The sequence below is a fragment of the Ovis canadensis genome, chromosome 21, assembly GCF_042477335.2.
Source record: "Ovis canadensis isolate MfBH-ARS-UI-01 breed Bighorn chromosome 21, ARS-UI_OviCan_v2, whole genome shotgun sequence".
In the NCBI taxonomy this organism is placed as follows: Eukaryota; Metazoa; Chordata; class Mammalia; order Artiodactyla; family Bovidae; genus Ovis; species Ovis canadensis.
The window spans coordinates 65,349,384-65,375,778 of record NC_091265.1 but is presented as its reverse complement, the minus strand read 5'-3'; the positions used below and the strand labels follow the sequence as shown (position 1 = coordinate 65,375,778).

The window sequence follows — 26,395 nt, the reverse complement described above, 5'->3', positions numbered from 1 at the left end:
AGTTGTCCTGGTGGCTGGTGTGAGCTCCCAGGGCCCAGACCGTATCTGGAGCCCCCGCACCTGGGGTGAGGTGTTGTCTCAGCTGCCAGCTCCAGGGAGGAGGCGGTGGTCCCTGAGGGGCTGCAAGGGGCTTCAGAGGTGGATCCCCCATCCAAGCCTTCAGCTGATGCCAGGGTCCTGCCTGCGGTGGGCAGTGTGGGAGCCCAGTGCCGCCGAGTGTGCTGGCTACGGCAGGTCTGTCTCTGGAGGCCTCCGTGCCTGTTTACGCGCAGGGCCGCGTGCTCCTGGAGGCCTGTTGTGTGTCCACCCGGCACCAGGGTGGGCTCTCCTGCCCCACCGGTGCCTGTGACAGGGCCGAGAGGTGGTCTGCACGCTGCAGCCCTTCCTCTAGCAGGATGTGTGGCCAGCTCCCCCGTCCTGCTCAGCCCTCCTCTGCCACCGATCCGGGGCCTTGGTCCCCCACCACCAGCCACCCAGCGTGAGCCTGAACCCACGCTGCCGTTTGTCGGGCAGGGAGAGCCCAGGGCCACTTTGTGGGTGGGATGCAGGGGGCTCAGGCCTGTGGGGGTGGGGACAGGCCTGGTTTGGTGAGTGGGTCTGTAGTGGCCCGAGGGTAGCCATCCCAGGGCCCTGGCCACACCACAGATGCAGAGAATGCGTGGAGACAGCGTGATGCCATGGGCAGAGCACGCCAATGAAACGTCCTTCAGATTAGCTTTATAAAACCAGCAGACTGCTACAGAAGAACAGAGCCGAAAGCCTAGAGTTCCCGCTTCCCTCTCTGTCGTGAGCATGGCTCACCGACTAGAGGCTGCGATTAACTCGAGCCCACGGCTCCCATCAGGGGTCCCGCTGGGCTCTTCTCTCTGCGGGTTTTGACAAATGTGCGGCGACGTGTGCTCCGGGTCACACAGAGCGGGCTCGCCGCCCCCGCGCTCCCCCCGTTCACCCCCTCCCCCGGGGCCCGGCCACCGCTGCTCTTTTTGCGTCTCTCCAATCGACAAAAGCCGACACCGCGGGCTTTGGCCTCTGCAGAGTGTAAGGCCCTGGCTCAGGCCATGTATGGGAGCCGGTGGGCCGCGTGCCCTGCCCCGGCCCCCTCACGGTTCAAGGGCTGTCCTGCCTCCTGCCCTGCGGGCTCTCGCCCAGCCAGTGGGGAGGCCCACCCCTCCCCTGAGTCCAGCGCTTGCCCGAAAGCGGAGGTGGGGTCTGGGTCCCATCTCAGAGCGGCCAGGCCCTGCTCGTGGTTCTTCTTTTCCAGAAGTATCTGTGCTCCATGGCCATGAACTGGGCTATGCTCTGAGCACACCTGGGCTTGACTGGTAGGGATCAGAGGTCAGGCTCTCTGACCTGGGGTCACCAGGCCCCAGAGGGCGAAATGTCCTCCAGGACCACATGCCTATTGCCATTTGGGCCTGGCCTTCACTCTGTCCCAGGTCTGAGCTCTGCTGTCCCCAGTCCAGAGCGTGCCAGCCACCAGCTCCTCTCCCCCAGCCAGCCTCAGCAACACCTGTGGCATGGCGGCCAGGACAGACCTCTTCAAGGGACAATCAGATCCTGTCCCGTCTTGTTTAGAACCCCCTGGAAGCTTCCCAGGCCGGGAAGGGTCACCCCCTGCTCCTGTGACCCACAGAGCCCCTTGAGGCGAGGTCCTTGCCCCACCAGCCTGCCTCCCGATGCGGCCTCCCCAGGGTTTGGCCTTCCTGCCTGTCCTTCACGCGGGAGCTCAGATGTCACGAAGCAGGGCAAAGGCTAACAGAGTTTTGCGAAGAGAACACACTGGTCATAGCAAACACCCTTTTCCAACAACACAAGAGAAGACTCCACACATGGACATCACCAGATGGTCAATATTGAACTCAGACTGTTTATATTCTTTGCAGCCAAAGATGGAGAAGCTCTATACAGTCAGCAAAAACAAGACCGGGAGCTGACTGTGGCTTGGATCATGAACTCCGTATTGCCAAATTCAGACTGAAATTGAAGAAAGTAGGGAAAACCACTAGACCACTCAGGTATGACCTAAATCAAATCCCTTACGATTATACAGTGGAAGTGAGGAGTAGATATAAAGGACTAATCTGATAGACAGAGCGCCTGATGAACTATGGACGGAGGTTCGTGACATTGTACAGGAGACAGGAATCGAGACCATCCCCAAGAAAAAGAAATGCAAAAAAGCAAAATGGTTGTCTGAGGAGGCCTTACAGATAGCTGAGAAAAGAAGAGAAGCAAAAGGCAAAGGAGAAAAGGAAAGATATACTCATTTGAGTGCAGAGTTCCAAAGAATAGCAAGGAGAGATAAGAAAGCCTTCCTCAGTGATTAGTGCAAAGAAATAGAGGAAAGAAATAGAATGGGAAAGACTAGAGATCTCCTCAAGAAAATTAGAGATACCAAGGGAACATTTCATGCAAAGATGGGCTCAGTAAAGGACAGAAGAAGCAGAAGATATTAAGAAGAGGTGGCAAGAATACACAGAAGAGCTGTACAAAAAAGATGTTCACAGCCCAGATAACCACGATGGTGGGATCACTCACCTGGAGCCAGACATCCTGGAATGTGAAGTCCAGTGGGCCTTAGGAAGCATCTCTATGAACAAAGCTAGTGGAGGTGACGGAATTCCAGCTGAGCTATTTCAAATCCTAAAAGATGATGCTGTGAAAGTGCTGCACTCAATATGCCAGCAAATTTGGAAAACTCAGCAGTAGCCACAGGACTGGAAAAGGTCAGTTTTCATTCCAATCCCAACGAAAGGCAATGCCAAAGAATGTTCCAACTACTGCACAATTACACTCATTTCACATCCTAGCAAAGTAATTCTCAAAATTCTCTAAGCTAGGCTTCAACAGTACGTGAACCCTGAACTTCCAAATGTTCAAGCTGGGTTTAGAAAAGGCAGAGGAACCAGAGATCAAATTGCCAACATCCATTAGATCATCAAAAATGCAAGAGAATTCGAGAAAAACATCTACTTCTGCTTTATTGACTATGTCAAAGCTTTTGAGTGTGTGGATCACAACAAACTGTGGAAAATTCTGAAAGAGATGGGAATACCAGATCACCTGACCTGCATCCTGAGAAACCTGTATGCAGGTCAGGAAGCAACAGTTAGAACTGGACATGGAACAACAGACTGGTTCCAAATAGGAAAAGGAGTACGTCAAGGCTGTATATTGTCACCCTGCTCATTTGACTTCTATGCAGAGTACATCATGAGAAACGCCAGGCTGGATGAAGCACAAGCTGGAATCAAGATTGCCGGGAGAAATATCAATAACCTCAGATACGCAGATGACACCACCTTATGGCAGAAAGTGAAGAAGATCTAAAAAGCCTCTTGATGAAAGTGAAAGAGGAGAGTGAAAAAGTTTGCTTAAAGCTCAACATTCAGAAAACGAAGATCATGGTATCCGGTCCCATCACTTCATGGCAAATAGACGGAGAAACAGTGGAAACAGTGTCAGACTTTATTTTTTTGGGCTGCAAAATCACTGCAGATGGTGACTGCAGCCATGAAATTAAAAGACACTTGCTTCTTGGAAGAAAAGCTATGACCAACCTAGACAGCATACTAAAAAGCAGAGACATTACTTTGCCAACAAAGGTCCATCTAGTCAAGGCTATGGTTTTTCCAGTAGTCATGTATGGATGTGAGAGTGGTCTATAAAGAAAGCTGAGCACTGAAGAACTGATGCTTTTGAACTGTGGTGTTGGAGAAGACTCTTGAGAGTCCCTTGGACTGCAAGGAGATCCAAGCAATCCATCCTAAAGGAAATCAGTCCTGAATGTTCTTTGGAAGGACTGATGCTAAAGCTGAAAGTCCAATACTTTGGCCACCTGATGCAAAGAACTGACTCACTGGAAAAGACCCTGATGCTGGGAAGGACTGGGGGCAGGAGGAGAAGGGGACGACAGAGGATGAGATGGTTGGATGGCATCACCAACGCGATGGACTTGAGTCTGAGTGATCTCTGGGAGTTGGTGATGGACAGGGAGGCCTGGCACTGCAGTCCATTGGATTACAGAGAGTCAGATACAGCTGAGCAACAGCTGACTGACTCAAATGTCACTTCCTGGGGGACCGGCCTCCCCCCCTCCCTTTGCCCTCCTGCATCAGGCGGGGGTCTCAGTGCTGGGGCCTCTCGGGGAGGGCCTGAGTTGCCATGCTGGGCCCTCTTAGTGGGGTGCCCTCGCTTGAGGAGCCATGTGCATGCTTTGAGGTCTCAGGGGGCCCTGGACTGTGAGAGGGGGCGTGCATGGGGGCAGGGGGCTGCAGCACTCCTCATGGTGGCCTAGGTCATGTCCCAGGGCCAGAGCGCTGGGTGAGGGCCTGGCCCACACGTGAGCCCAGCCCTCCTAAGGCAGATGGGTGAGGCTGTGAGTCTGGGGGCCTCCTGGCGGGTGGGGGACGGGTCAGGAGCTTCTGGACAGAGCCTTCATGGGCTTGCTTAGTCTTGGGCCGGGTTCAGTGCAGGACTGGGGTTGGGGTCTGGTGGGTGAGGTCTGGACATCGGCTGGGCTTCCAGCTTCATTGGCGCCTCCTTCCTGAGGGTCCGTGCTGAGTTGGCCTGGGGGCCTGGATGTGGACCAGGGACAGTGAGCCGGGGGAGGTGGAAGCTGAGGGGCTCAGCGGACGTGGGTCTGGCTGCGTGGTGGGGGCAGCAGGCGGGGAGTGTCTGCCCTGGAGGCTGGGGGCTGCAGGCACCCAGGACATGGAGGCTCTGAGCTCGGTGGGCCTGGCAAGGGCCGGGCACCCACTCTGGGCAGATGAGGGGGCAATTTGTCACACAGGGTGATTTTAAGATAACCTCCCCAAACCTGATCTTCCACTTAGCACATCTCTCCCTCTGATATACCAACTCGTCTTTGAAACCATCTGTTTACTCTCCCGTCTCTCGGACTGGTTTGTGATCTTTCTGGTTCTTGTTTTCGTCTGCTGAAATTTCTCCTCTCTAGGTGCACAGTTCAGTGAGTCCTGGCAAACCGTTACTGTCTCTGCGTCGCCACTGCAATCAAGACCTGGAACGTTCCCCCCACCCCGAAGTCCCTCTGTACCCTTGGCAGCCCCCGCCCGCCCCCGCGCCCCCAGCACCTGGTAATCATGGACGTTTCCTGTCCCCACGGTCCTGCCTTTTCCAGGACGTCATTTGAAAGGCATCCTGAGCTCTGCAGCCTTGGTGTCTGGCTTCTTTCACGGAGCAGAACACATTTGAGCTTCATCCATGTTGTGGCCTGCGTTCAGTAATTTGTTTCCTTTTAATTGGAAAGGATAAAATGTACCACAGTTTGTTTATCTGTTCGCGGGCTGATGGACATTTGAGCTGTTTCCAGTTTTCGGCTGTTATGATTAAAGCCGCGCTGATTACTGCCGTCGGGTTTCTGAGTGGTCATATGTCTTCATTTCTCCGGGGTAAACCCCTGGGACGCTGGACCGTGGGCTCCAGGCACAGTGACCTTTCTAAGAAACTGCAAACTGTACTCCACGCTTCGCTCCTTTTGCCTTCGTTCCATCTGAGTCTGTTTCGATCAGTCCGAGTTTTCATCCCTGCTTAGTATTGCCCTAATCGTACACCTCAGCCACCCTAACGTGTGCGAGGCCCTGTCTGTGGCTTTAACTGCGTTTCCCTGGTGACTGATGACGTCGGGCATCTCCCCATGTGCCCTCCTGCCATTCGTGTGTTCCTACCTCTTTTTGGACCCAGTGTCTTTTCCATTTTTGCCCATCCAAGTAGCTGGCTCACTGCTCATGTTAGTGAGCTGTAAGCGTTGCTTATATATCCTGCAGATAAGTCTAGATAATAGATTTTGATAATGAAGCTTGTGTTTTGTGATTCTTTTCTCCCAATCTGTGGCTACTCTTTGCTTTTCCCTAATAGCTTCTCTCAAAAGAACAGAAGTTTTTAATTTTGATGAAGTCCAATTTTTCAGGGTGTTTTTTTTCCCCCCTTCTCCAAGGTTCATGCTTTTTTGCGTTCTAAGAACTTTCTGCTGGGTCCAAGGTTACCGCGAGTTTTCTCCTATGTTTTCTGTGAAGGTTTTATAGTTTTACATTTTATATTTAGACCTGCGATGCGTTTCGAGTTTAATTTTATAAACAGTGACAGGTATGGACGGAGGTGAAATCTTTCGTGCCTGTGGTCATTTGGTTCTGCCAGCCCCTTGCTCCCATCGCGTTAGCTTGACACCTTTGATGGAAATCAGTTGACCGTCTGTGTGGCTGTGTTTCTAGACTTTCCAATCTGTTCTTCCTCCATCACCCTTCTTTGATTCATGTGGCTTTTACCGTAAGCCTTGAAATCAGGCTGTGTTAATCCCTCAGTTTCATCCATTTTCAAAAGTATGTTGGCAAAGCTAGTTCTTTGCATTTCCACGTGCCTCTCAGAGGCGGTTTGTTCATTGCTACCCCAGATCCTGCTGGAATCTTGATTAGCCCTGCTGTGAGCAATTAGATGAATTCGTGTTTCACACACATCTTAGTAAAGGCAGTTTTTTTCCTGAACATGATGTGTCTCTGCACTTATTTAGAGATCCTTAAAGTAGCACTCACCCATGTTTTTGGGGCACGGGTCTCACGTCATTTGTGAGATGGGTTCCCGAGCATCTCTCAGTTTTGAAGCTACTGAGATGGTATCGTTTTCTCTTTTCCTCTCTTGGATTGCTTGCTGCAAGTGCCAACCTCGTATCCTGTGGCTTTGCTAACCTTATTAGCTTTTTTTTTTTTAAGTGGATTCTTGAGGATTTTATATGGAGATGAACATGTTCTAAATAAAGTCAGCCTTGTTTTTTCTCTTTTCAGTCGCCGTGACTTTTGTTTCTCGTTGCTATCTGACGTCCTAGCTGGGACCTGCACAAGGCTTGGTCCTAAGGAGAGAGCCGGTGTCCTCGTCTGGGTCTTAGTCTTGGGGGCAGACTTTTGCTCTCTCCCCCGAAGTGTGACCAAGCAGAGGGGTTTCATAGACGCCCGCTGTCCGCACAGGAAGCTCCTCTCTTCCTGGCTGGCCGGGAACAGGGTTTGCGTCTGGTGTGGCTGTTGGACCTCGTCAGACACTTGTTCTGCACCTACTGAGGTGACTTTCTCCATTTTTCACTCTGACTTTTAATATGGTGAACCATAGCGACCGGGTTTCAGATGTAAACCAGCCCTGAATTCTTAACAGAAAGCCCACTGGGTCACCACGCCTTTTAATAGAGTGCAGTGGGGGTCTGGCCTGCTGACATCCTGCGCAGGACTCTCGCCTCCGTGCTCGCGAGGACAACGTCTGTGGCTTGCTTGTACCATTGCTGCTCTTGGCGCCGGGCACCCCGGGCCTCGCAGGACAAGCTGGGCAGCCTTTCGGTTTAGGAGGGGCTGGGGTGGAGCTGCTGTTTCCCTGGGGGTGTTTGAGGGAACACGGGAAGCCACCCGGGCCTTGTGTTTTCTCTGGGGGAGTGTTTTCTGTCAGGAATTCAGCATGTACTGTAGACCCAGGCTTGCTCGGGTCATCCACCCGTGGTTTTCATCTTTGGAGGCGTCGTCCCGAGTGGCAGGGGCCTCAGCCCACACTGGAGACAGGACTGTCTCATGACGGGAGTCACTCCCTGGCGGCTTAGGGGCCGTGGGGTCGCCCATATGTAGGGGCTTCCTGGGCGTCCCGAGAAGGGATGTGGGTGGGCGGCCTTCAGCCCAGAGCTGCTCCAAGCTCCCTCCCTGCTGGAGCTGCGGCTGCCCCAGCCCTCTGGGGAGGGCTCACCAGCGAGGGGGACCCCCGGGGGACTGACGGTCAGACTTCCTGCCGCTTCCTTTCAGTCCTGCTCCCCGGGAAGGTGGCCCCTCTCTGTCGCCAGCTCTTGTGTCCATGGCACATCCACCCGTCTCACACGTGTGCTCTGTAAACATCGGCCCTGAAACAGCGCACGTCCTCCGAAGCTGCACACCCATCCGCTCCTGAAACAGCACGACCCGTGCACAATTTCTTCTCAGTCCCTGAAAAAGTTCAGTTCAGTTCAGTCGCTCAGTCATGTCCGACTCTTTGCGACCCCATGAATCGCAGCACGCCAGGCCTCCCTGTCCATCACCAACTCCTGGAGTTCACTCAGACCCACGTCCATTGAGTCAGTGATGCCATCCAGCCATTTCATCCTCGGTCGCCCCTTCTCTTCCTGCCCCCAATCCCTCCCAGCATCAAAGTCTTTTCCAATGAGTCAGCTCTTCACATGAGGTGGCCAAAGTACTGGAGCTTCAGCTTTAGCATCATTCCTTCCAAAGAAATCCCAGGGCTGATCTCCTTCAGAATGGACTGGTTGGATCTCCTTGCAGTCCAAGGGACTCTCAAGAGTCTTCTCCAACACCACAGTTCAAAAGCATCAATTCTTTGGTGCTGAGCCTTCTTCACAGTCCAACTCTCACATCCATACATGACCACAGGAAAAACCATAGCCTTGACTAGACGGACCTTAGTTGGCAAAGTAATGTCTCTGCTTTTGAATATGCTATCTAGGTTGCTCATAACTCTTCTTCCAAGGAGTAATCGTCTTTTAATTTCATGGCTGCAGTCACCATCTGCAGTGATTTTGGAACCCCTAAAAATAAAGTCTGACACTGTTTCCACTGTTTCCCCATCTATTTCCCATGAAGTGATGGGACCGGATGCCATGATCTTCATTTTCTGAATGTTGAGCTTTAAGCCAACTTTTTCACTCTCCTCTTTCACTTTCATCAAGAGGCTTTTTAGTTCCTCTTCACTTTCTGCCATAAGGGTGGTGTCATCTGCATATCTGAGGTTATTGATATTTCTCCCGGCAATCCTGATTCCAGCTTGTGCTTCTTCCAGCCCAGCGTTTCTCGTGATGTACTCTGCATATAAGTTAAATAAGCAGGGTGACAATATACAGCCTTGACGTACTCCTTTTCCTATTTGGAACCAGTCTGTTGTTCCATGTCCAGTTCTAACTGTTGCTTCCTGACCTGCATACAGATTTCTCAAGAGGCAGGTAGGTGGTCTGGTATTCCCGTCTCTTTCAGAATTTTCCACAGTTTATTGTGATCCACACAGTCAAAGGCTTAGGGAAAAAAAAAAGTTTGAATTCATGCCTGTCGTTAAAATCTTTAGACGTGGGGAATCTGATCAGGTCCCCGGTGCTCAGGACCCAGAAGCGCGTGCACACGCGTGGATGAGAGCGCCTCGAGCACGGCCCAGTGCCTCCCCCGGGTCCTCGGGATGGACACAAGTCCAGATCTGATCCCCTGCTTTGGTCAGCTTCTAGTTCTGGGTCAGTCCTTTTTCTTTTTGTTTTGAAGTGGACCATTTTTAAAGTCTTTATTGAATTAATTACAATATTGCTTCTGTTTTAGGTTTGGGTTTTTTTTGGCCCCAAGGTGTGTGGAATCTTAGCCCCCTGACCAGGGATGGAACTCATCCACCCTGCACTGGAAGGTGAAGTCTTAACCACTGAACTGCCAGGAAAGTCCCTGGGTCAGTTTTAAAATCAGACACTTTGAGAAGCTGGGGCTCTTGGCAGAGGAAATCGCCTCTCCCCGAGGACCCTCCTCTCCCCACCCAGCAGCTGAGGCAGCAATTGGGGTGGGGGGCTTCCTTGGGGTGAACAGCCCTCAGCAGTGGGGCTCCTGGGCTGAAGGTCAACCCCGTGTAGCCAGCCCGGGACCAAAACAGCCCTGCCCCAGGGAAGACGGGGGGTTCCCTCTAATACACATCAGGGTGGCCACTGGGTGCCCGACAGGGCCCGAGGCCTCCCTCCTGCCCTCCCTGCCGGCCACTCCTCCTGGGACTCGGGGCCTGCCTTCCTGAAGTGCCCCCCGCCTTTCCTCTTTTCGGAGCCTGATGCCTCTCCCACCAATGCTCCCCTTCTCCGGCCTGGGGCCTTGGTTTCTGCTGGCCAATCGCATCATGAGTCTGCGCATGGAGTGGGGGAGGGGTGGCTGATGTTCCTGGACCCCATCCCAGGAGGACACGGCCCGGACGCCCCTGGGGACCCTTGGCTCGGCCTTGGTGTCCAGCTGCAGCCCTGGGCGCCCCTGAGGTCAGGACTCCACAGTCAAGGTGTGGGGTTCGGTACCTGAGTCTGGGTGGGGGCCTCTGGGGGGCCTCTCCCCCGGCTCTGGAGAGTCGGTGTTGGTCAGGGCCGTTCCACAGCTTGAGAAGTGTCATCCCGCCTCTGCTTCATGCTCACGGGGGGTTCTCCTGTGCGTCTGCGTGCTCACGTCCGCGGTTCACAGTGAGTCCCCTACATGCCGGTGAGTTCCCTCCGAGAGCGCATTAGTAAGGCCAGCTTGTTCCTCGGTCCCACACAGTCAGCCTCGGTACCCAGACAACAGTCGGCCGTGTGCTGCCCTTCCGTGCTAGGTGTACGCTTCTCGCGTCCCTCGCTCCCCCACTCAATTATTTCCGCTTGTGTTTCCATCGTCACCGCTTGGCTCTCCTTAGCAGTGCCAGCTGCATCACCGGCGCCTTTGCGCTTGGTTCCGGGCATCCTGGGCTCGAGCTAAAGCCTCTGCACCTCTGTGCTCCGGAAAGCACACAGAAGCGCAACCACCCGTGACGCGTGCTGCACGCACATGGCGAAAGGCGACAGACACGTGCAGTAACTCCCGTGACTGGACGTGCACGCACACTGACATCTTTGAAGGTTCGCTGTGGAGGCTCCTATGTAGGGGACCTGCTGTATAAGGACCTCAGTCGTGTTGGGTTGGGGGCCCCTCCTAATGACCCCGTCTTAACTAATCACAGCTGCAGGGACCATGTTTCTAAATAAAGTCACATTCGAGGGGTGCAGACTTCACCGTGTGAATCTGGGGGCACACAGGTCCATCTTGAATCATCCCTGAGTGGGGCAGGCTGGTCGAGCAGGGGGAGCGGGAGTCACTCTGACCTGCCCTGTTGGTGTGAGAGGGGAGGGGCCCTCGAGGGCTGTTGTTGCCCCCAGTACTGACAGTCCAGCCCAGCCTGGTCCTGGACCCCTGCTCAGAGCCCGGGACTCAGCCGGAGCGGGACCGGAGAGGCTCCTGTGTTTCGGCCATGCATCCCACTGGGCGTGACCACAGCGATCCCGTGAGCGGGAAGCGAGGTGGCTCCTGGTGAGATGAAAGGAGCGGACGGTGGAGGAAGTTGGTGGCAGGGGTGGACTGGCCCCGACAGGCGCCGAGAGGAGGAGGTGAGGGGCAGGGGAGAAGCCACAGAGGTGAAGGCCCAGGGCAGGAAAGGGGGCCGCTGGGGCAGAAAGAGGCTGCGTGGACAGAGGTGCTTTCCCCACCCTGGGTGCTCTTCCCCAGCATCCCAGGAGGAAGGGTGGCCTTGGGCACAGGCTGGAGGCCCAGGTGCCCAGAAGTGTGTGCTGAGTGGCCCACAGAGAAGCCGGGTGCCCTCAGGGGCAGGCCTGTGAGTTAGTGTCCAGGACGTGGTCCACCCAGAGCACCTGGCTTGCCGCGGGTGCAGCCGGATGGACTGGCGTTCCCAGCATCGCGGGATGGCAAGCTGGCCCAGCAGTTTCAGGAGGCAGGGGTCAGCGTGCTGGAACCAGGATGAATACATGAAGGAAGGAAGGATGGGTCGTTTCCTCCCTTTTATCTGCTTGGGAGGAAGACGTTCCCAGATACCGAAGTGCAGGCTCTCGAAGAATTTCACTTCTTGAAATGTGGGAGCAAAACACGGGCAGCTTGGCTTCGTTTGGTTTGCAGTGCCGTCAAGATTCTGAAGCCTGGTGGGTCCTCCCTGTCCAGTCATCACAGCAGAGGGTTGCCAGAGAGGCCATGGGGAGCGAGAGCAGAATCCTCAGGACAGGCATGTCCCTTGATGAAGTCGGCACTTGTCCTCCCTCCGTCCTGCCCAGAGACCCCGCCGGCCACCCCTGCTCCTGCCCCGGCCCCGCCGTCTGTGTCTGACCGCAGGATGCTAGTTGACTGCGAGAGGAAGTTAGCCGTCTTGCAAACGGTGCTGGGTTTCAGGGTCTGCGAGAGCAGCCCTGGGTGCTCCATGTGCCCGCAGAGCTGCTGTGCTCCAGCAGTGTCGGGGAGAAAGCCGAAGGGGAGGCTCTGCAGGGGGGCTGCTTCTGGGCTAGAGCAGGTGTGGCTGTGTGTTCACGAACCAAGGGATCACAGTGGTGGGATGCAAGGGCTCAGTGACACTCCCAACTCCGTGAATAAACAGGGGACGAGTAACGTGCTGATCGACTTGGCAACTACAAAGGGGATGAAAGACAGCAGAGCAAGATGGCAAATGGAGAGCAAGGCGGAAAGAAAGCCAGAGACGTCCAGTTTTGTACTAAATGTGAGTCATTTGAGTCCCTCTGTTTAAAGGCAGAGACTGTCCGAAGGGTTTTTATTTCTATTTATTTTCTAAAAGATTCATTTATTTTTAGCTGCAGCGGACCTCGGTGGCTGGACTCGGGCTTTCTCTAGCGGCGGCGAGTGGGGGCCGCCCTCCAGCTGCGCTGCTCCTGGTTGCGGCGGCTTCTCTGCTGCAGAGCGCAGGCTGCAGGCTCCCAGCCTGCAGTAACTGCAGCTCGCGGGCGGGCTCTCAAGCTCACACTCTGTAGGTGTGGTGCGCGGGCTTTGTTGCTCCTTGGCACGTGGGATCTTCCTGGACCAGGGATCAAACCAGTGTCGCCTGCATTGCAGGGCACACTCTTAACCACTGGACCACCAGGGAAGCCCCCAGAGGGTTTTATTTTTAACAAACACATTGTTCAAAGGAATTCAGTCGAACAACTGGTCATGACCGTTGAAACATGAAGGGAAGGCCAAGAGATGCCCAGCAAGTGCGCATAAAAGGGAAACACAAACGCGGGCTGGAGAGCAGCGGGGTCAGCGCCGCGCCTGGCCCGGAAGAGGCACCGTTTCCAGGGAAGACATGGCCACACACTCTCATGCCTCCGAGAGCAGAACAACATAGGGACGGCAAAAGCTGCTGGAAACGCAGGGGTGACTGCGTCACTCACAGGACACTTCAGGACATCTCGCGCAGGACGGGCGAGTCCAGCCCGTGAAATGTAAGCGATGGCATCGACGGCTAGATGTTGCAGCTGTGGGTCATTCTGGATTCCAACAGTACACCCAAGTCCCTGTGCCTGATGCCTACAGCCGTGAAACCAGCACCCCCAAACCTGGCTCCTTCAAATGACCAACCTGCAGGACTCACCTTCGCAGCGTGGGCAGGGTCCCTGGGGTCGGCCCACCTCTGTTCTGCCCGGAGCCACTTCCAGATGGTGGGCCGCATGGGGGAGGCCTTCTTCCCCCGGGCCTTCCCGGGCTGCTTGGCTTTCTGAGAACTCAGTTCCACGTGTCGGGAGGTGGCCAGGCCTGGGGGCCGTCACTTCACCCCCTGCTTTCGGTCTGGCATCCGCAGAGCTCAGACGCAGCGGGAGGAGAGGCAGAGCCTCGGGACCACATTTCAAGCCCGCGTTTCAGCTGCGATCCTCCCAGTGGGGGCGTTTCCTTGGTTTGTGCCCTTGGATCACTTGTATACCGATCATTTCATATGACCAGGCAAACACCTAACACGCTTTGAAAAACTGAGATGAGGTCGCATATGTTCCCTGATTAGAACCCAATACAGTTAGAAGTAAATGGCTATAGGGTCACCAAACAGGCTGAGCTATTCGGGGATGAAGCGCTCTCCTGAATGGCCATCGGGGAGGGGAGCGTGGAGCACGCAGGCCGAGTCTGGGGCCGAGCACAGCCCCTCCGACCCTCCTCCGGCCCGACACTGACGGGGGGCGTGGGCATTTCCACACCGTTCCCCCGCCGCTCGGCAGTGGTTTTCTTGTGTTTCTGAGTGCCTCTTCCCAGGACGGTTGAAACTCACTCATTAACGCAAATACTAGCACAGCAAAATATGTAGATTATATTTTGCTTAAATATACACGCACAATTTTTTTTCTTTTTTCTTACCAAATGCCTCCTGGGCGTCCACCATCCACGAGACACTCTGGGGTGTGGTACCAGTGGGCTTTGCTTCACCAGAGTCTGCCCAGCCTAGTGCTGGACCCAGAGCAGCCGGCACTGGAAGCCCTCTTGCTGGCCACACCTGCCTACCCCAACCCCACCGAGTGTTGGAGCGCCTGCTGACCTGGGGACACCAGGGCTGGGAGGAAGCGGGCAGTGCCAGGCGCCCTGTGTTGCCGGTGCATGTCTGGGGCAGCCAGCTGGGTCCCGGGGCTGGAGGCGTCTCGTTAAACCCCCTGCGTCTCGGGTGGCTCTAGGCGGCCGTGGGTTGGCACTAGCGGCCCATGTGAGGGGAAACTCATGGCAGGGCCGCTCTCCTCCCCAACCTGGGTTTTCTCCCAGGCTGAGCTCAGAAGCCCGCGATGCTCGGGGTTGGTCCTCTCGATAATAGGTCTGAAAGTGTGCAGGGCGTGGTGTGCCACGAGGCGCAGGGCTCGGACCCGTGTGCAGCGCCCAGAGTGACAGGCACTGGGGCCTGCAGTTATTGCAGAACTTCAGACAAGAGGAGGGGGCTGGAGGGGCCTGGACTGACCCCCCCCCCCCCCGGCTCTCCATGGAGTGGGCTCAGGAAGGGTTGCCTCAGAGGCCTCCCTGAGCTTGGCTTGCCTCCTGGAAGAGGGCTTCCTGGGAAGCTCGCGGTGGAGGAGGTGCCCCTCTGGGAGGTGGGCCATCCTATGCCCTACACAGTGGCCGCTAAGCCTGCGATGTCACAGCCAACTGTTAGAGCGTAGCTCCCGGGGGGCTGGGGCTGACAGTCCAAGGGGGTGGAGCTCAGGGGACCCGACCTCTTCAGGGAGAGGATGCAGGCCCATCGAGGCATGGGGAGACCCTGGCCCTCCCCACCTCCCCATCTCCCGGGCACACCCGGGCAGCTCCATGAGTGGGATGTGGGGCTGGGGAAGGGGCTGGAGCCCCCGCAAAGTGGCGGTGTTTCTCTGTGGTCTTCCCAGCACCAGGTGGGCGCCCTGTGGACTCAACACCAGGCTGGGCTTGGAGACACAGCCAAAGGGGCGGGCAGGGGAGGGCCCACTGGGCTGCGTCGAGTGCTGCTGCTCGGGCAGGAGGTTGGGCGGCGGAGGGCCCAGTGGCTGTCGGCAGCCTGGGCGCTGGTCGGGAGGGGCGGTCTGAGCAGAGCCCTTCTCCATGTGCCCCCGCCTGTGCTGGGGACCCTCTCCTCCAACCCAGGACCAACCTATCTTCTAGATCCTTCCTTCAGCTCTTCTCATGTTGCCTCCCCACTGCCCTTGGAGGTGGGTCCTGCCAGCACCCCTATTCCACAGACAGGGTCACCACTGGGTGTTTGGTGACCTTGGATCTTACCATCCTCTGGGGAAGTGGGAGCAGCCTGCCCTTCTGTCCCAGCCTGGGTGCCCCTTGGGTCACGGAGGTGTCACTGAGGCAGGGCCACCCGCCTTCTCCTAGTGCCTGACCCAGGCCTGGCCCACAGGCCCCGTGGGGCAGAAGGTGGGCCTGTGAGGACCGCCACGGGCAGCTGGGACCCCAGGCAGGATGCGAGGGGGCCCAGCTCAGGCTACACATTCAGGGGCGTCATGGAGCTGGGGACACGGCCGGGCTGGAGGGCTCCCTGCAGGTCAGCCAGGGTCGGACTTGGGAGGGGCGGTGGTCAGCAACCACAGGTCCTGGGTGGGCTACATCCCGATGCCGCGTGGGCCCCTCCGCCCCCTGCCCCTCGGCAGGGCCAGCATGTGAGCCTGCCCCCAGGGCAGCGCAGTGCTGGCAGGGGGAGGGCGGGGGAATGGGGGGGTGCTGGTATTCCTCAGGGGGGGCAGCTGTGCCCAGCACATGTCACCAGGAAGCCCAAGGCCCTCGCCATGGGCGCGCGGCTGGGAGCAGCTGGCCACAGGCAGGCCCCTGAACAGAGAGCCTTTGAGCAGTGTATGCGCCGGCCCTGCGCGCTCGGGCCAGCTGACCCTCCCGGGAATGCCGAGGCCGGCTCCTTCTGCGGCTTATCGGGTCCCATGTGGAGGTGGAACAGCTGGCCCTGGAGCCCGCCGGCCGGGCTCCGTGCGGGGGACACCAGCCCCCACCACAAGAACACCTCCTGGCCAGGGCCAGGCAGCCGCGTGCCCTCCACAGACCTTGCCCTGGTTGCCCGCACCCCCGGCTCCGGTGGTGGCATGGTCTGGCCCCCACATCCGCCTCTCCTCTAGGCCCCCTGTCTGCCTGGTGAAATCCTATTTACCCCAGAACACACAGGCATCCTTCTCACCCAGGAAGCCTTTGAGGGACCAGGAGGTCCCGTGAGGGGCCCCCCAGCCTGAGTTGGCTGCACGTGGCATCCATGGGGCTCCCGGGGAGGACGTGCTGCCTTCTGTCTGCAGCCCCAACCCCTGCTTCCCATCAGTGCCCACCCCTCCAGCCCACAAAGCTGCGTGCTTAATTCCCGGCAGTCAAGCTTCTCACTCTCTTTAAAATTGGTTTTTCATTATGAAGATAACGGAGCAGTAACATCTGAGCACCAGGGCGATAAGGATAAGGGCTCATGAGGCTTCCTGGGTTGCTTGGCAGAAGCACAAAACAAACCCTTTCATCCAGAAGCCAGGCTCCACATGCAGGCTCAGATGTGCAGGGCTGGACCCCCAGGCCACTTGCTATCTGTTGCACAGGCGCTGGGCTCGCGGGCTGTTCCCAGGGCCTCTGAACCAGGCAATGCGGGCAGCGCTGGGCCTTAAAGCCCTCTGGACTGCAGACCACCTTCCTGATGGTTGAGAGGGTTCGCAAGCGACAGATAAGACAGCCGCGTGGACCTTCACCCCTCTCATGGGGAGCAGTGGAGCCACGGCGATTACGAAACGCCCGAGGAATCCGTCTTCCCTCCTCTGTGGACTGGAGCTGGAAAAGCCAGATAAGCATCTGCGTCGCTGAACCTTTATCTGGACTCTCGTCACCCCCGAAACCCCGTTGGTGGGCGTGGGCCATGCCCGTTACTGGTATCACGGTCGAGTCCGGGGGTCCCGGCATCCGGCTGCCCCCTGGCAGGGCCTGCTCAGGCAGAGTGCGTGGGTCCCCAGACCAGCGCCCCCTGCCCAACTGGCACAGAGGCTTGGACTCAGACCCACCCGTGTCCAGCGGGGGCCCGACCTCCGCACTTCGCTTTCCCCCACGTCCTCCTCCAGGGTCTTGGCTGTGCCTGCGTGGCGTTTGCACACAATGGCTGAGCTCCGTCTGCTCTTTTAAAGCTGAACTAACACATGTGCCATAAAGATTCAGAGCCAGGGGCTCCAGGGCTGCCGAAGGTCCAGGCGAAGGCCTGAGAGCAGAGCCACAGGGACTTGGGGACGTTTGTGTCATGGAAAAACACGTGAATCATGCAGGCCACTGTTTCCAAATGCGTTTATCTTGTTAGCAGTGTTGTGCCCTGACCACCTCCGTCTTGTTTCAGGCCTTTGTCCTCACCCATCAGCAGTGGCTCCTGTTTGTCCCCACCTCCCGCCCCCAGCCCCTGACAACCACGGATAGGCTTTGTTTTTATTAGCATTGTAGCAACATGTACAGTTACTATCTTAACCATTTTTAAGTGCACAGTTGAAACATCACACCATCCGCCTCCAGAAGGTCCCTATCTTTCCAGAGACTCTACCCCATTAGCCACCCCGTTCCCCGCCCCCCCTCCAGCCCCTGGCCCCACCATCGACTTCCTGTCTCTCTGGATGTGACCCCTCAGAGACCTCCTGTGAGTAGGATCACGCAGGATTTGTCCTTCTGTGTCTGGTGTATGTCACTGAGCGCAGTGTCCCCGAGGTTCATCCACATCCCAGTCCTGTCAGCGTTTCCTTCCTTTTAAGGCTGAGTGTGGTTCTGCTGGGGGCGGGGCGGGGGGCATGCGGGTCGCTTCCACCTTCTGGCTGCAGTGAACACGGGTGTGCAAACATCTTTGAGCTCCGACTTCCCGTTTTCTTCTTCTTTCTCCATTGTTTGGAGGATCCGTCCAGGAGTGGGATTGCCGAACGTGTTCTATTTTTGATTTTCAAGGACCCTCCATCCTGCTTTCCTCGGTGGCTGCGCCGTCGTGCGTTCCCACCAGCGTGCACCAGGCTCCAGTTGCTCCACGCCCGCACCAACATTCACTCAGTTTCTCTGATAGCTGCTGACCTGATGGGTGTGGGTGCCTCACTGTGGCTTCATAGCTTCCCGATGAACATCTTTGGATGCTCTGGGTGACCATTTGTACGTCTTCTCTAGAGAAATGCCTTCTTTAGCAGAGTGAGTCTCTCAGTCATGTCCGACTCTTTGCAACACCATGGACTGTGGCCCACCAGGCTCCTCCGTCCATGGGATTCTCCAGGCAAGAATACTGGAGTGGGTAGCCATTCCCTTCTCCAGACGATCTTCCTGTCTCTCCTGCATTGCAGTTGGATTCTTTACCATCTGAGCTGATTCCTTCTTTACTGATTTTTAATTGAGTGGTTGCTTAGGAACTTGATTTTAGAAATAAAGTTAAATTTTGCAAATAGTCACTGCCAGTGGCCTCTCCACACCCATCGCCCGCGATGCACACGGGGGCCCAGACCTGCTGCACAGCAGGAGGGCATCGCCTCCCCCTGGGGGGCTGCCTGTCTGCTCAGAGCCCCCAAGTCTCCCTGCCTGGCTTGCTCCCGCACGCGTGGAGTTGCAGGTCTGAGCCCTGGTCCCAGTGCCCAGCTGCTCAGAGGCCTCTGGTCCGTGAGGCTGCCCGCAGCTGGGAGGCGACCTTGCTGTGTCTGAGGGATGGTGGCGGGTGGGAGGGGGTGGGAGAGGGCCCTTGCGCCTCCGGTGGCGGCGGTCTTGGCAGAGGTCCCTGGCAGGGGGACGCCCCTCCCCCGTCTGCAGGACGGAGCTCAGGGCTGCCTCCTTGACCTCTGCTCACATCCGGGCACACGGGCCCCACGTGGGGCCGCGGCTGGGGCCTCGGCGCCGCCTCTGCTATCAGTGGAGGAGTCAGGTGTGCTGGGGGGCTGTGGGGGGCAGGGCGGGCGCCTGGGCTAGACTGGGAAGGGGGGCGGGAGGCAGGGAGGAGCCAAATGCTGAGCCCTGGGGGCCGGGGGCGGGGCGGGGGCCTCGAGCCAATGGGAGGCTCTGGGAGGCCCAGGGGAGCCTGACCCTCCTTATGGACGTATGGGCATCGGGGGCCAGGTCAGGGGCTTGAGGAGCGGGTGGGGGAGGGGTCGGCTGTTGCCAGGCCCTGGGGGAGCCGGAGGCCTCTGCGGCTGCTGTAGGCCCATGCGAGTCCTGGTCTGCAGAGACAGCTGAGCCGCGGGCCTGCCTCTGCCCAGGGTGGAGAAAGCCCAGGGCGAGGAGGGCGGCTGGGCAGGGGAGGGGTCATCCTCTGGGTCTGATTGCTGACACTAGAGGCTGGACTCACTGTATCCGAGAGGAGTTGTCCCTGCCCTACCCTGGGCCTCTTGGCATTGGGTGGGGGGTCCCCTGACTCAGAGGTGATGCCACAGGATGACGTGGGGTCAGCCCTCCTGCAAGCCCTGGCCCACTCGCCTCGAGCCTCCACAAATGGACAGTCAAGCCCAGTCAAAGCTCCGGAGCAGCCCCCGGCCCAGGGTGGCTGGGACCAGAGCCCCTGCCCAGCCACAGCTTCAGGCCCTCCTGTCTGCTCTCCTGGCACCTGGGTCAGTGAACAGGGGGCTCCAAGAGATGGTGATGGCCCAGGCCACAGGGAGGCCCTGGGTCCCAGTGTGCAGCGCCCAGTCCTGGGGTCCTGGACCACGGGGAGGCTCTGGGTCCAGTGTGCAGCGCCCAGTCCTGGGGTCCTGGACCATGGGGAGGCTCTGGGTCCAGTGTGCAGCGCCCAGTCCTGAGGCCCTGGACCACGGGGAGGCTCTGGGTCCAGTGTGCAGTGCCCAGTCCTGGGGTCCCAGCTTTGCCCTGGGTGCTGCCCTGCCCAGCACCCAGGGCCGGCAGCGTGGAGAGCCTCTCACCCCAGGGCACGTGTGTGCCCACTGCCCCAGGCTCTCCCCTGCCCAGTGCGCTGGTGGCGCCACTTTGACGAGCGCTGCGGCTGGGTCTCGGGCTCACGGTGACAGAGTGAGGGCCCCCAGCAACCAGCCCAGCCTCCAGCTGCATTCCAGACTCAAACAGGATTTGGGGATTAGCCTTGTTTTAAATTATTCCTACACCTCACTCCAAAGGAGGAGTGCTGCAGCCTGAGCCCGCCAGCCCCAGGAGGACCCGGGTAGCTCTGAGTGCGAGGCTAGGATAATCAAGTGGAGGGAGGTGTGGGGAGCACCCCAGCAGCCTCCCAGGAGGCGCTTCTTCATCTGAATGTCGTAAGCTCTTTTCCTAAAGTCCTAAGACTTCTACTGCATTGAATATACTTAGGACGTGGCTGAAGAATGTATTTAAGTGATTAAAAACATGCATCAAAATAAGAGAAAAACCTCATTTGTGGTTGATCAGCCCGATGGTGTGTGAATTTGCAGAGCTGGGGTACAGGCTCTGGGAACTGCTTATTGGGGGGGCTCTGTCCGTCCCCTTGGGGCCATCGGTGGGCCCATGGCCCCCTCCTCTGCAGGATTTACTGGCGTCTCAGCTTTGGGGACCTGGTGGTGGCAGCTCTGTGGTCCTTGTCATGATGGGCAAACACAGAGCTGGACCGTCCACACCCGCCTCCGTGCACTGCTGGGGCCTCTTCGGCCACCGTCCACTCATCACACTCTCTTAGGACCAGCTGGGCCGGAATCTTGGGAAACACACGTACAAGACAAAGCCCTTGTCTCAGGGTGCCCCAGGCTGCTCATTCCTTCGTTCAGCAGATCCAGGTCCAGGGCTACCAGGCCCGTGAAACGTGGCCCCCGCCCTGGTGGACTCAGCCATCCTCCAGGCCCCAAGGCCACGGGGCCTGCGCACATCCACACTCCCTCGAGCTCCACCGTCGCAGGTGCCCCCAGGAGTTCACACCCCACCCTGACCAACTCAAACTTGCCCGCCAGAAACTTTTTCACAAAAGGAAGGCAGTACGCTTTCCCACCTTTTCTCCCAGCACACCCCGAGCGTGCCCTAAACACACACTGGGAGCTGTATGCCACTCAAACTGTGGAGCCCTGGGAAGCACCCTCCACCGCGGCTCCCTGGGGGGGACAGGCGAGGCTGGGCGTGGGACCCGGGCCTGTGCCCTTACCTGTGGGAGCCGAATGCTCTGACAGGGCTGGGCCCCCGGGGGCAGGACGGAGCAGGAGAACACCTGCAGACAGCCTCCTCGGGCCCGTCCGAGGTGGCTTCTCAGAACTTCCTTCCTTCACGAGGCCGAGGAACAGTCCATTGTTTGGCTCCCCGCATCTCGCTCTGACTATTCAGAGCCCCTTAGCATTTCTTTTGCATTTAAGATGGCTATTTCTGGGGGGTGAGGGGGGAAGTCTTCAGGGTTTTGAGAGGCATGGCATTGAATCTATGGATCACTTTGAGTTGTTGAGTCATATTGACCTCTTCAGTTCAGTTCAGCTCAGTTCAGTTGCCCAGTCGTGTCTGACTCTTTGCGACCCCATGAATCGCAGCACGCCAGGCCTCCCTGTTCATCACCATCTCCCGGAGTTCACTCAAACTCACGTCCATCGAGTCCGTGATGCCATCCAGCCATCTCATTCTCGGTCATCCCCTTCTCTTCCTGCCCCCAATCCCTCCCAGCATCAGAGTCTTTTCCAATGAGTCAGCTCTTCGCATGAGGAGGCCAAAGTACGGGAGTTTCAGCTTCAGCATCATTCCTTCCAAAGAAATCCCAGGGCTGATCTCCTTCAGAATGGACTGGTTGGATCTCCTTGCAGTCCAAGGGACTCTCAAGAGTCTTCTCCAACACCACAGCTCAAAAGCATCAATTCTTCGGCACTCAGCCTTCTTCACAGTCCAACTCTCACATCCATACATGACCGCAGGAAAAACCATAGCCTTGACTAGACGGACCTTAGTCGGCAAAGTAATGTCTCTGCTTTTGAACGTACTATCTAGGTTGGTCATAACTTTTCTTCCAAGGAGTAATCGTCTTTTAATTTCATGGCTGCAGTCACCATCTGCAGTGATTTTGGAGCCCCCCAAAATAAAGTCTGACACTGTTTCCACTGTTTCCCCATGTATTTCCCATGAAGTGATGGGACCAAATGCCATGATCTTCGTTTTCTGAATCTTGAGCTTTAAGCCAACTTTTTCACTCTCCTCTTTCACTTTCATCAAGAGGCTTTTTAGTTCCTCTTCACTTTCTGCCGTAAGGGTGGTGTCATCTGCATATCTGAGGTGATTGATATTTCTCCCGGCAATCTTGATTCCAGCTTGTGTTTCTTCCAGTCCAGCGTTTCTCATGATGTACTCTGCATATAAGTTAAATAAGCAGGGTGACAATATACAGCCTTGACGTACTCCCTTTCCTATTTGGAACCAGTCTGTTGTTCCATGTTCAGTTCTAACTGTTGCTTCCTGACCTGCATACAGATTTCTCAAGAAGCAGGTCAGGTGGTCTGGTATTCCCATCTCTCTCAGAATTTGCCACAGTTTATTGTGATCCACACAGTCAAAGGCTTTGACACAGTCAATAAAGCAGAAATAGATGTTTTTCTGGAACTCTCTTGCTTTTTCCATGATCCAGCGGATGATGGCAATTTAATCTCTGTTTCCTCTGCTTTTTCTAAAACCAGCTTGAACATCTGGAAGTTCACGGTTCACATATTGCTGAAGCCTGACTTGGAGAATTTGGAGCATTACTTTACTAGCATGTGAGATGAGTGCAATTGTGTGGTAGTTTGAGCATTCTTTGGCATTGCCTTTCTTTGGAATTGGAATGAAAACTGACCTTTTCCAGTCCTGTGGCCACTGCTGAGTTTTCCAAATTTGCTGGCATATTGAGTGCAGCACTTTCACAGCATCATCTTTCAGGATTTGAAACAGCTCCACTGGAATTCCATCACCTCCACTAGCTTTGTTCATAGTGATGCTTTCTAAGGCCCACTTGACTTTACTTTCCAAGATGTCTGGCTCTAGATTAGTGATCACATCATCATGATTATCTGGGTCGTGAAGATCTTTTTTGTACAGTTCTTCTGTGTATTCTTGCCACCTCTTCTTAATATCTTCTGCTTCTGTTAGGTCCATACCATTCTGTCCTTTATTGAGCCCATCTTTGCATGAAATGTTCCCTTGGTATCTCTAATTTTCTTGAAGAGATCTCTAGTCTTTCCCATTCTGTTCTTTTCCTCTATTTCTTTGCATTGATCGTTGAAGAAGGCTTTCTTATCTCTTCTTGCTATTCTTTGGAACTCTGCATTCAGATGCTTATGTCTTTCCTTTTCTCCTTTGCTTTTTGCCTCTCTTCTTGTCACAGCTATTTGTAAGGCCTCCCCAGACAGCCATTTTGCTTTTTTGCATTTCTTTTCCATGGGGATGGTCTTGATCCCTGTCTCCTGTACAATGTCACAAACCGCAGTCCATAGTTCATCAGGCACTCTATCTATCAGATCTAGGCCCTTAAATCTATTTCTCACTTCCACTGTATAATCATAAGGGATTTGACTTAGGTCATACCTGAATGGTCTAGCGGTTTTCCCTGCTTTCTTTAATTTGAGTCTGAATTTGGCAATAAGGAGTTCATGATCTGAGCCACAGTCAGCTCCCGGTCTTGTTTTTGTTGACTGTATAGAGCTTCTCCATCTTTGGCTGCAAAGAATATAATCAATCTGATTTTGGTGTTGACCATCTGGTGATGTCCATGTGTAGAGTCTTCTCTTGTGTTGTTGGAAGAGGGTGTTTGCTATGACCAGTGCATTTTCTTGGCAAAACTCTTAGTCTTTGCCCTGCTTCATTCCGCATTCCAAGGCCAAATTTGCCTGTTATTCCAGGTGTTTCTTGACTTCCTACTTTTGCATTCCAGTCCCCTATAATGAAAAGGACATCTTTTTTGGGTGTTAGTTCTAAAAGGTCTTGTAAGTCTTCATAAAACCGTTCAACTTCAGTTTCTTCAGTGTTGCTGGTTGGGGCATAGACTTGGATTACCGTGATATTGAATGGTTTGCCTTGGAGACGAACAGAGATCATTCTGTCATTTTTGAGATTGCATCCAAGTACTACATTTCAGACTCTTTTGTTGGCCATGATGGCTGCTCCATTTCTTCTGAGGGATTCCTGCCCACAGTAGTAGATATGATGGTCACTTGAGTTAAATTCATTCATTCCAGTCCATTTTAGTTCGCTGATTCCTAGAATGTCGATGTTCACTCTTGCCATCTCTTGTTTGACCACTTCCAATTTGCCTTGATTCATGGACCTGACATTCCAGGTTCCTATGCAATATTGCTCTTTACAGCATCGGATCTGGCTTCTATCACCAGTCACATCCACAACTGGGTATTGTTTTTGCTTTGGCTCCTTCCCTTCATTCTTTCTGGAGTTATTTCTCCACTGATCTCCAGTAGCATATTGGGCACCTAATGACCTGGGGAGTTCCTCTTTCGGTATCCTATCATTTTGCCTTTTCATATTGTTCATGGGGTTCTCAAGGCAAGAATACTGAAGTGGCTTGCCATTCCACCTCTTAACTGTATTAAGTCGTCCAGTCCATGAACACGTATTTCCATTTATTTGTCATCTTTCATTTCTTGAAACAATCTTTCAGTTTTTGTTGTACAAGTCTCCGCCTCCTTAGAGTCCTTTTTTTTTTCTGCTAGTGTAAATGGAATTGTCTTATGTGTTCTTTCCACACTGTTCATGGTTTGCAAAGACTTTTGTGATTGACTTCACCGGTAGCTCAGATGCTGAAGAACCCGCCTGCAGTAAGGGAGACCCAAGTTCCATCCCTGGGTGGGGAAGATCCTCTGAAGAAGGGAATGGCTACCCGCTCCAGCATTCTTGCCTGGAGAATTCTATGGACAGAGGAGTCTGGTGGGCTGTATTCCATGGGGTCACAAAGACTGATACGGCTGAGTGACTAACAGTTTCACTTTTGTATCCTATTCTGCTGGATTCATTTATTAGATCTAACAGGTTTTTTTTGCATGAAATCTCTAGGGCTTTCTATATCTAGGATCATATTGTCTGTGAACAGAGATAATTTGACTTCTTCCTTTCCAGTTTGCAAGTCTTTTATTTATTCCCCAGCAGCTCTGGCTGGGACTTCAGTACGGTATTGAATAGACACGGTGAGAGCGGGCACCCTTGTCTTGGTTCTGATCTTAGGGGAAACACTTCCAGCCTTTCTCTGTGGATGCGGTGTTCACTGTGGGGTTTTCATATATGGCTTTCATTATCCAGTGGCAGGTTCCTTCCGTGCCTAGTTTGATTACAGTTTTTATCGTGAAAGGGTGCTGAATTGTATAAAGTGCTTTTTTTTTTTCGTCTTTTGTGATCAGGAGATCATGTGATTTTTTTTTTCCCTCCATTCTGTCAACGTGATGTATTGTATTGGTTGGTCTTCATATGTTGAACTGACCTTGCATTCTGGGTGTAAAGCGCACTCGGTCATAATGTCTCACCTTTTCTCTATGGTACTGAGTGCAGTGGTGGACCTGGGCTTGGGCAGCCAGCCTGTCCAGGTGGACAATGCAGCAGATGGGGGCCCAGGCCGCCTGCTCCCCCCACGCATCTCAGCAGAGGCTCCTGGCGTGGCGCCTGCCCCCGGGTGTGGCTGCCAGGTGAACTCACGTGCCCTGCCTCCGCAGGAGATCGTCCTGGTCGTGTTCTTCGGGACAGAGTATGTGGTCCGCCTCTGGTCGGCTGGCTGCCGCAGCAAGTACGTGGGCATCTGGGGCCGGCTGCGCTTTGCCCGGAAGCCCATTTCCATCATTGGTGAGTCACGTCTGGCCCCTAGAAGGTACACCCCAAGGTTTCCAGACACAGGCTGGGCAGGTAGACCCCCATCACACACACCACCAGGCGGAGTCCCCCTGAGGGCTGAGAGAGCGCCAGCCTCCTCCAGCTGTGATGGGGTTGGAACCCAAGGCCAGCAGGGTGACTTTCCAGGTCCCCCCATCAGCGGCCAGGTCTTCTGCTCCCAGAAGCTGCTGACGGGGCAGGGCGGGGGGTCTGGTCACGCTCAGCACAACAGGAGTGTCCACTGCCCTCAGCGGCCGATGAGCCAGGGCTGGGCAGGGGGCATCGGGTGGCCTCGACACGTGCTTGGATGGGGGCCCAGCCTCCCCCTCATGGGGCCCTGTCCCACTGACTGCCAGCCTCTGCTGGTGTCCAGCTGCCTGGCTGGTGATGGTAGCTCTGTCCCCACCAGACCTCATCGTGGTGGTGGCCTCCATGGTGGTCCTCTGCGTGGGCTCCAAAGGGCAGGTGTTTGCCACCTCGGCCATCAGGTAGGTGGGGCTGCGGACCTGGTGGTGTTGAGGTGTGGGTGCTGGGGTTTGGGCTCTGGGCCCACACTGAGTCAAGTGCAAGCACCAGCCTCTAGGATGCAGGCTGGGACCCCAAGGTATGGGGGCCTCAGTCTGCTGATCTGTAAACTGGGGTGATCCTGGAGCTGCCCCCCA

The 26,395-nt window shown here is 55.6% G+C and overlaps 1 protein-coding gene across 10 annotated transcripts in view; it reads left to right on the top strand.

Moving 5' to 3' along the window:
• Nucleotides 1–26,395, top strand: part of KCNQ1 (potassium voltage-gated channel subfamily Q member 1) — a 380,778-nt gene that overhangs the window by 73,168 nt on the left and 281,215 nt on the right. For all 10 annotated transcript variants that reach the window (XR_011251782.1, XR_011251781.1, XM_069565746.1 and 7 more), the window contains exons 3-4: nucleotides 25,580–25,706; nucleotides 26,143–26,221. Coding sequence is in view for 8 of the 10 variants with exons in the window: in XM_069565746.1 (XP_069421847.1) it covers nucleotides 25,580–25,706; nucleotides 26,143–26,221 (206 nt within the window). In the remaining 2 variants the exon portion in view is untranslated. The remainder of the gene's footprint in view (nucleotides 1–25,579; nucleotides 25,707–26,142; nucleotides 26,222–26,395) is intronic.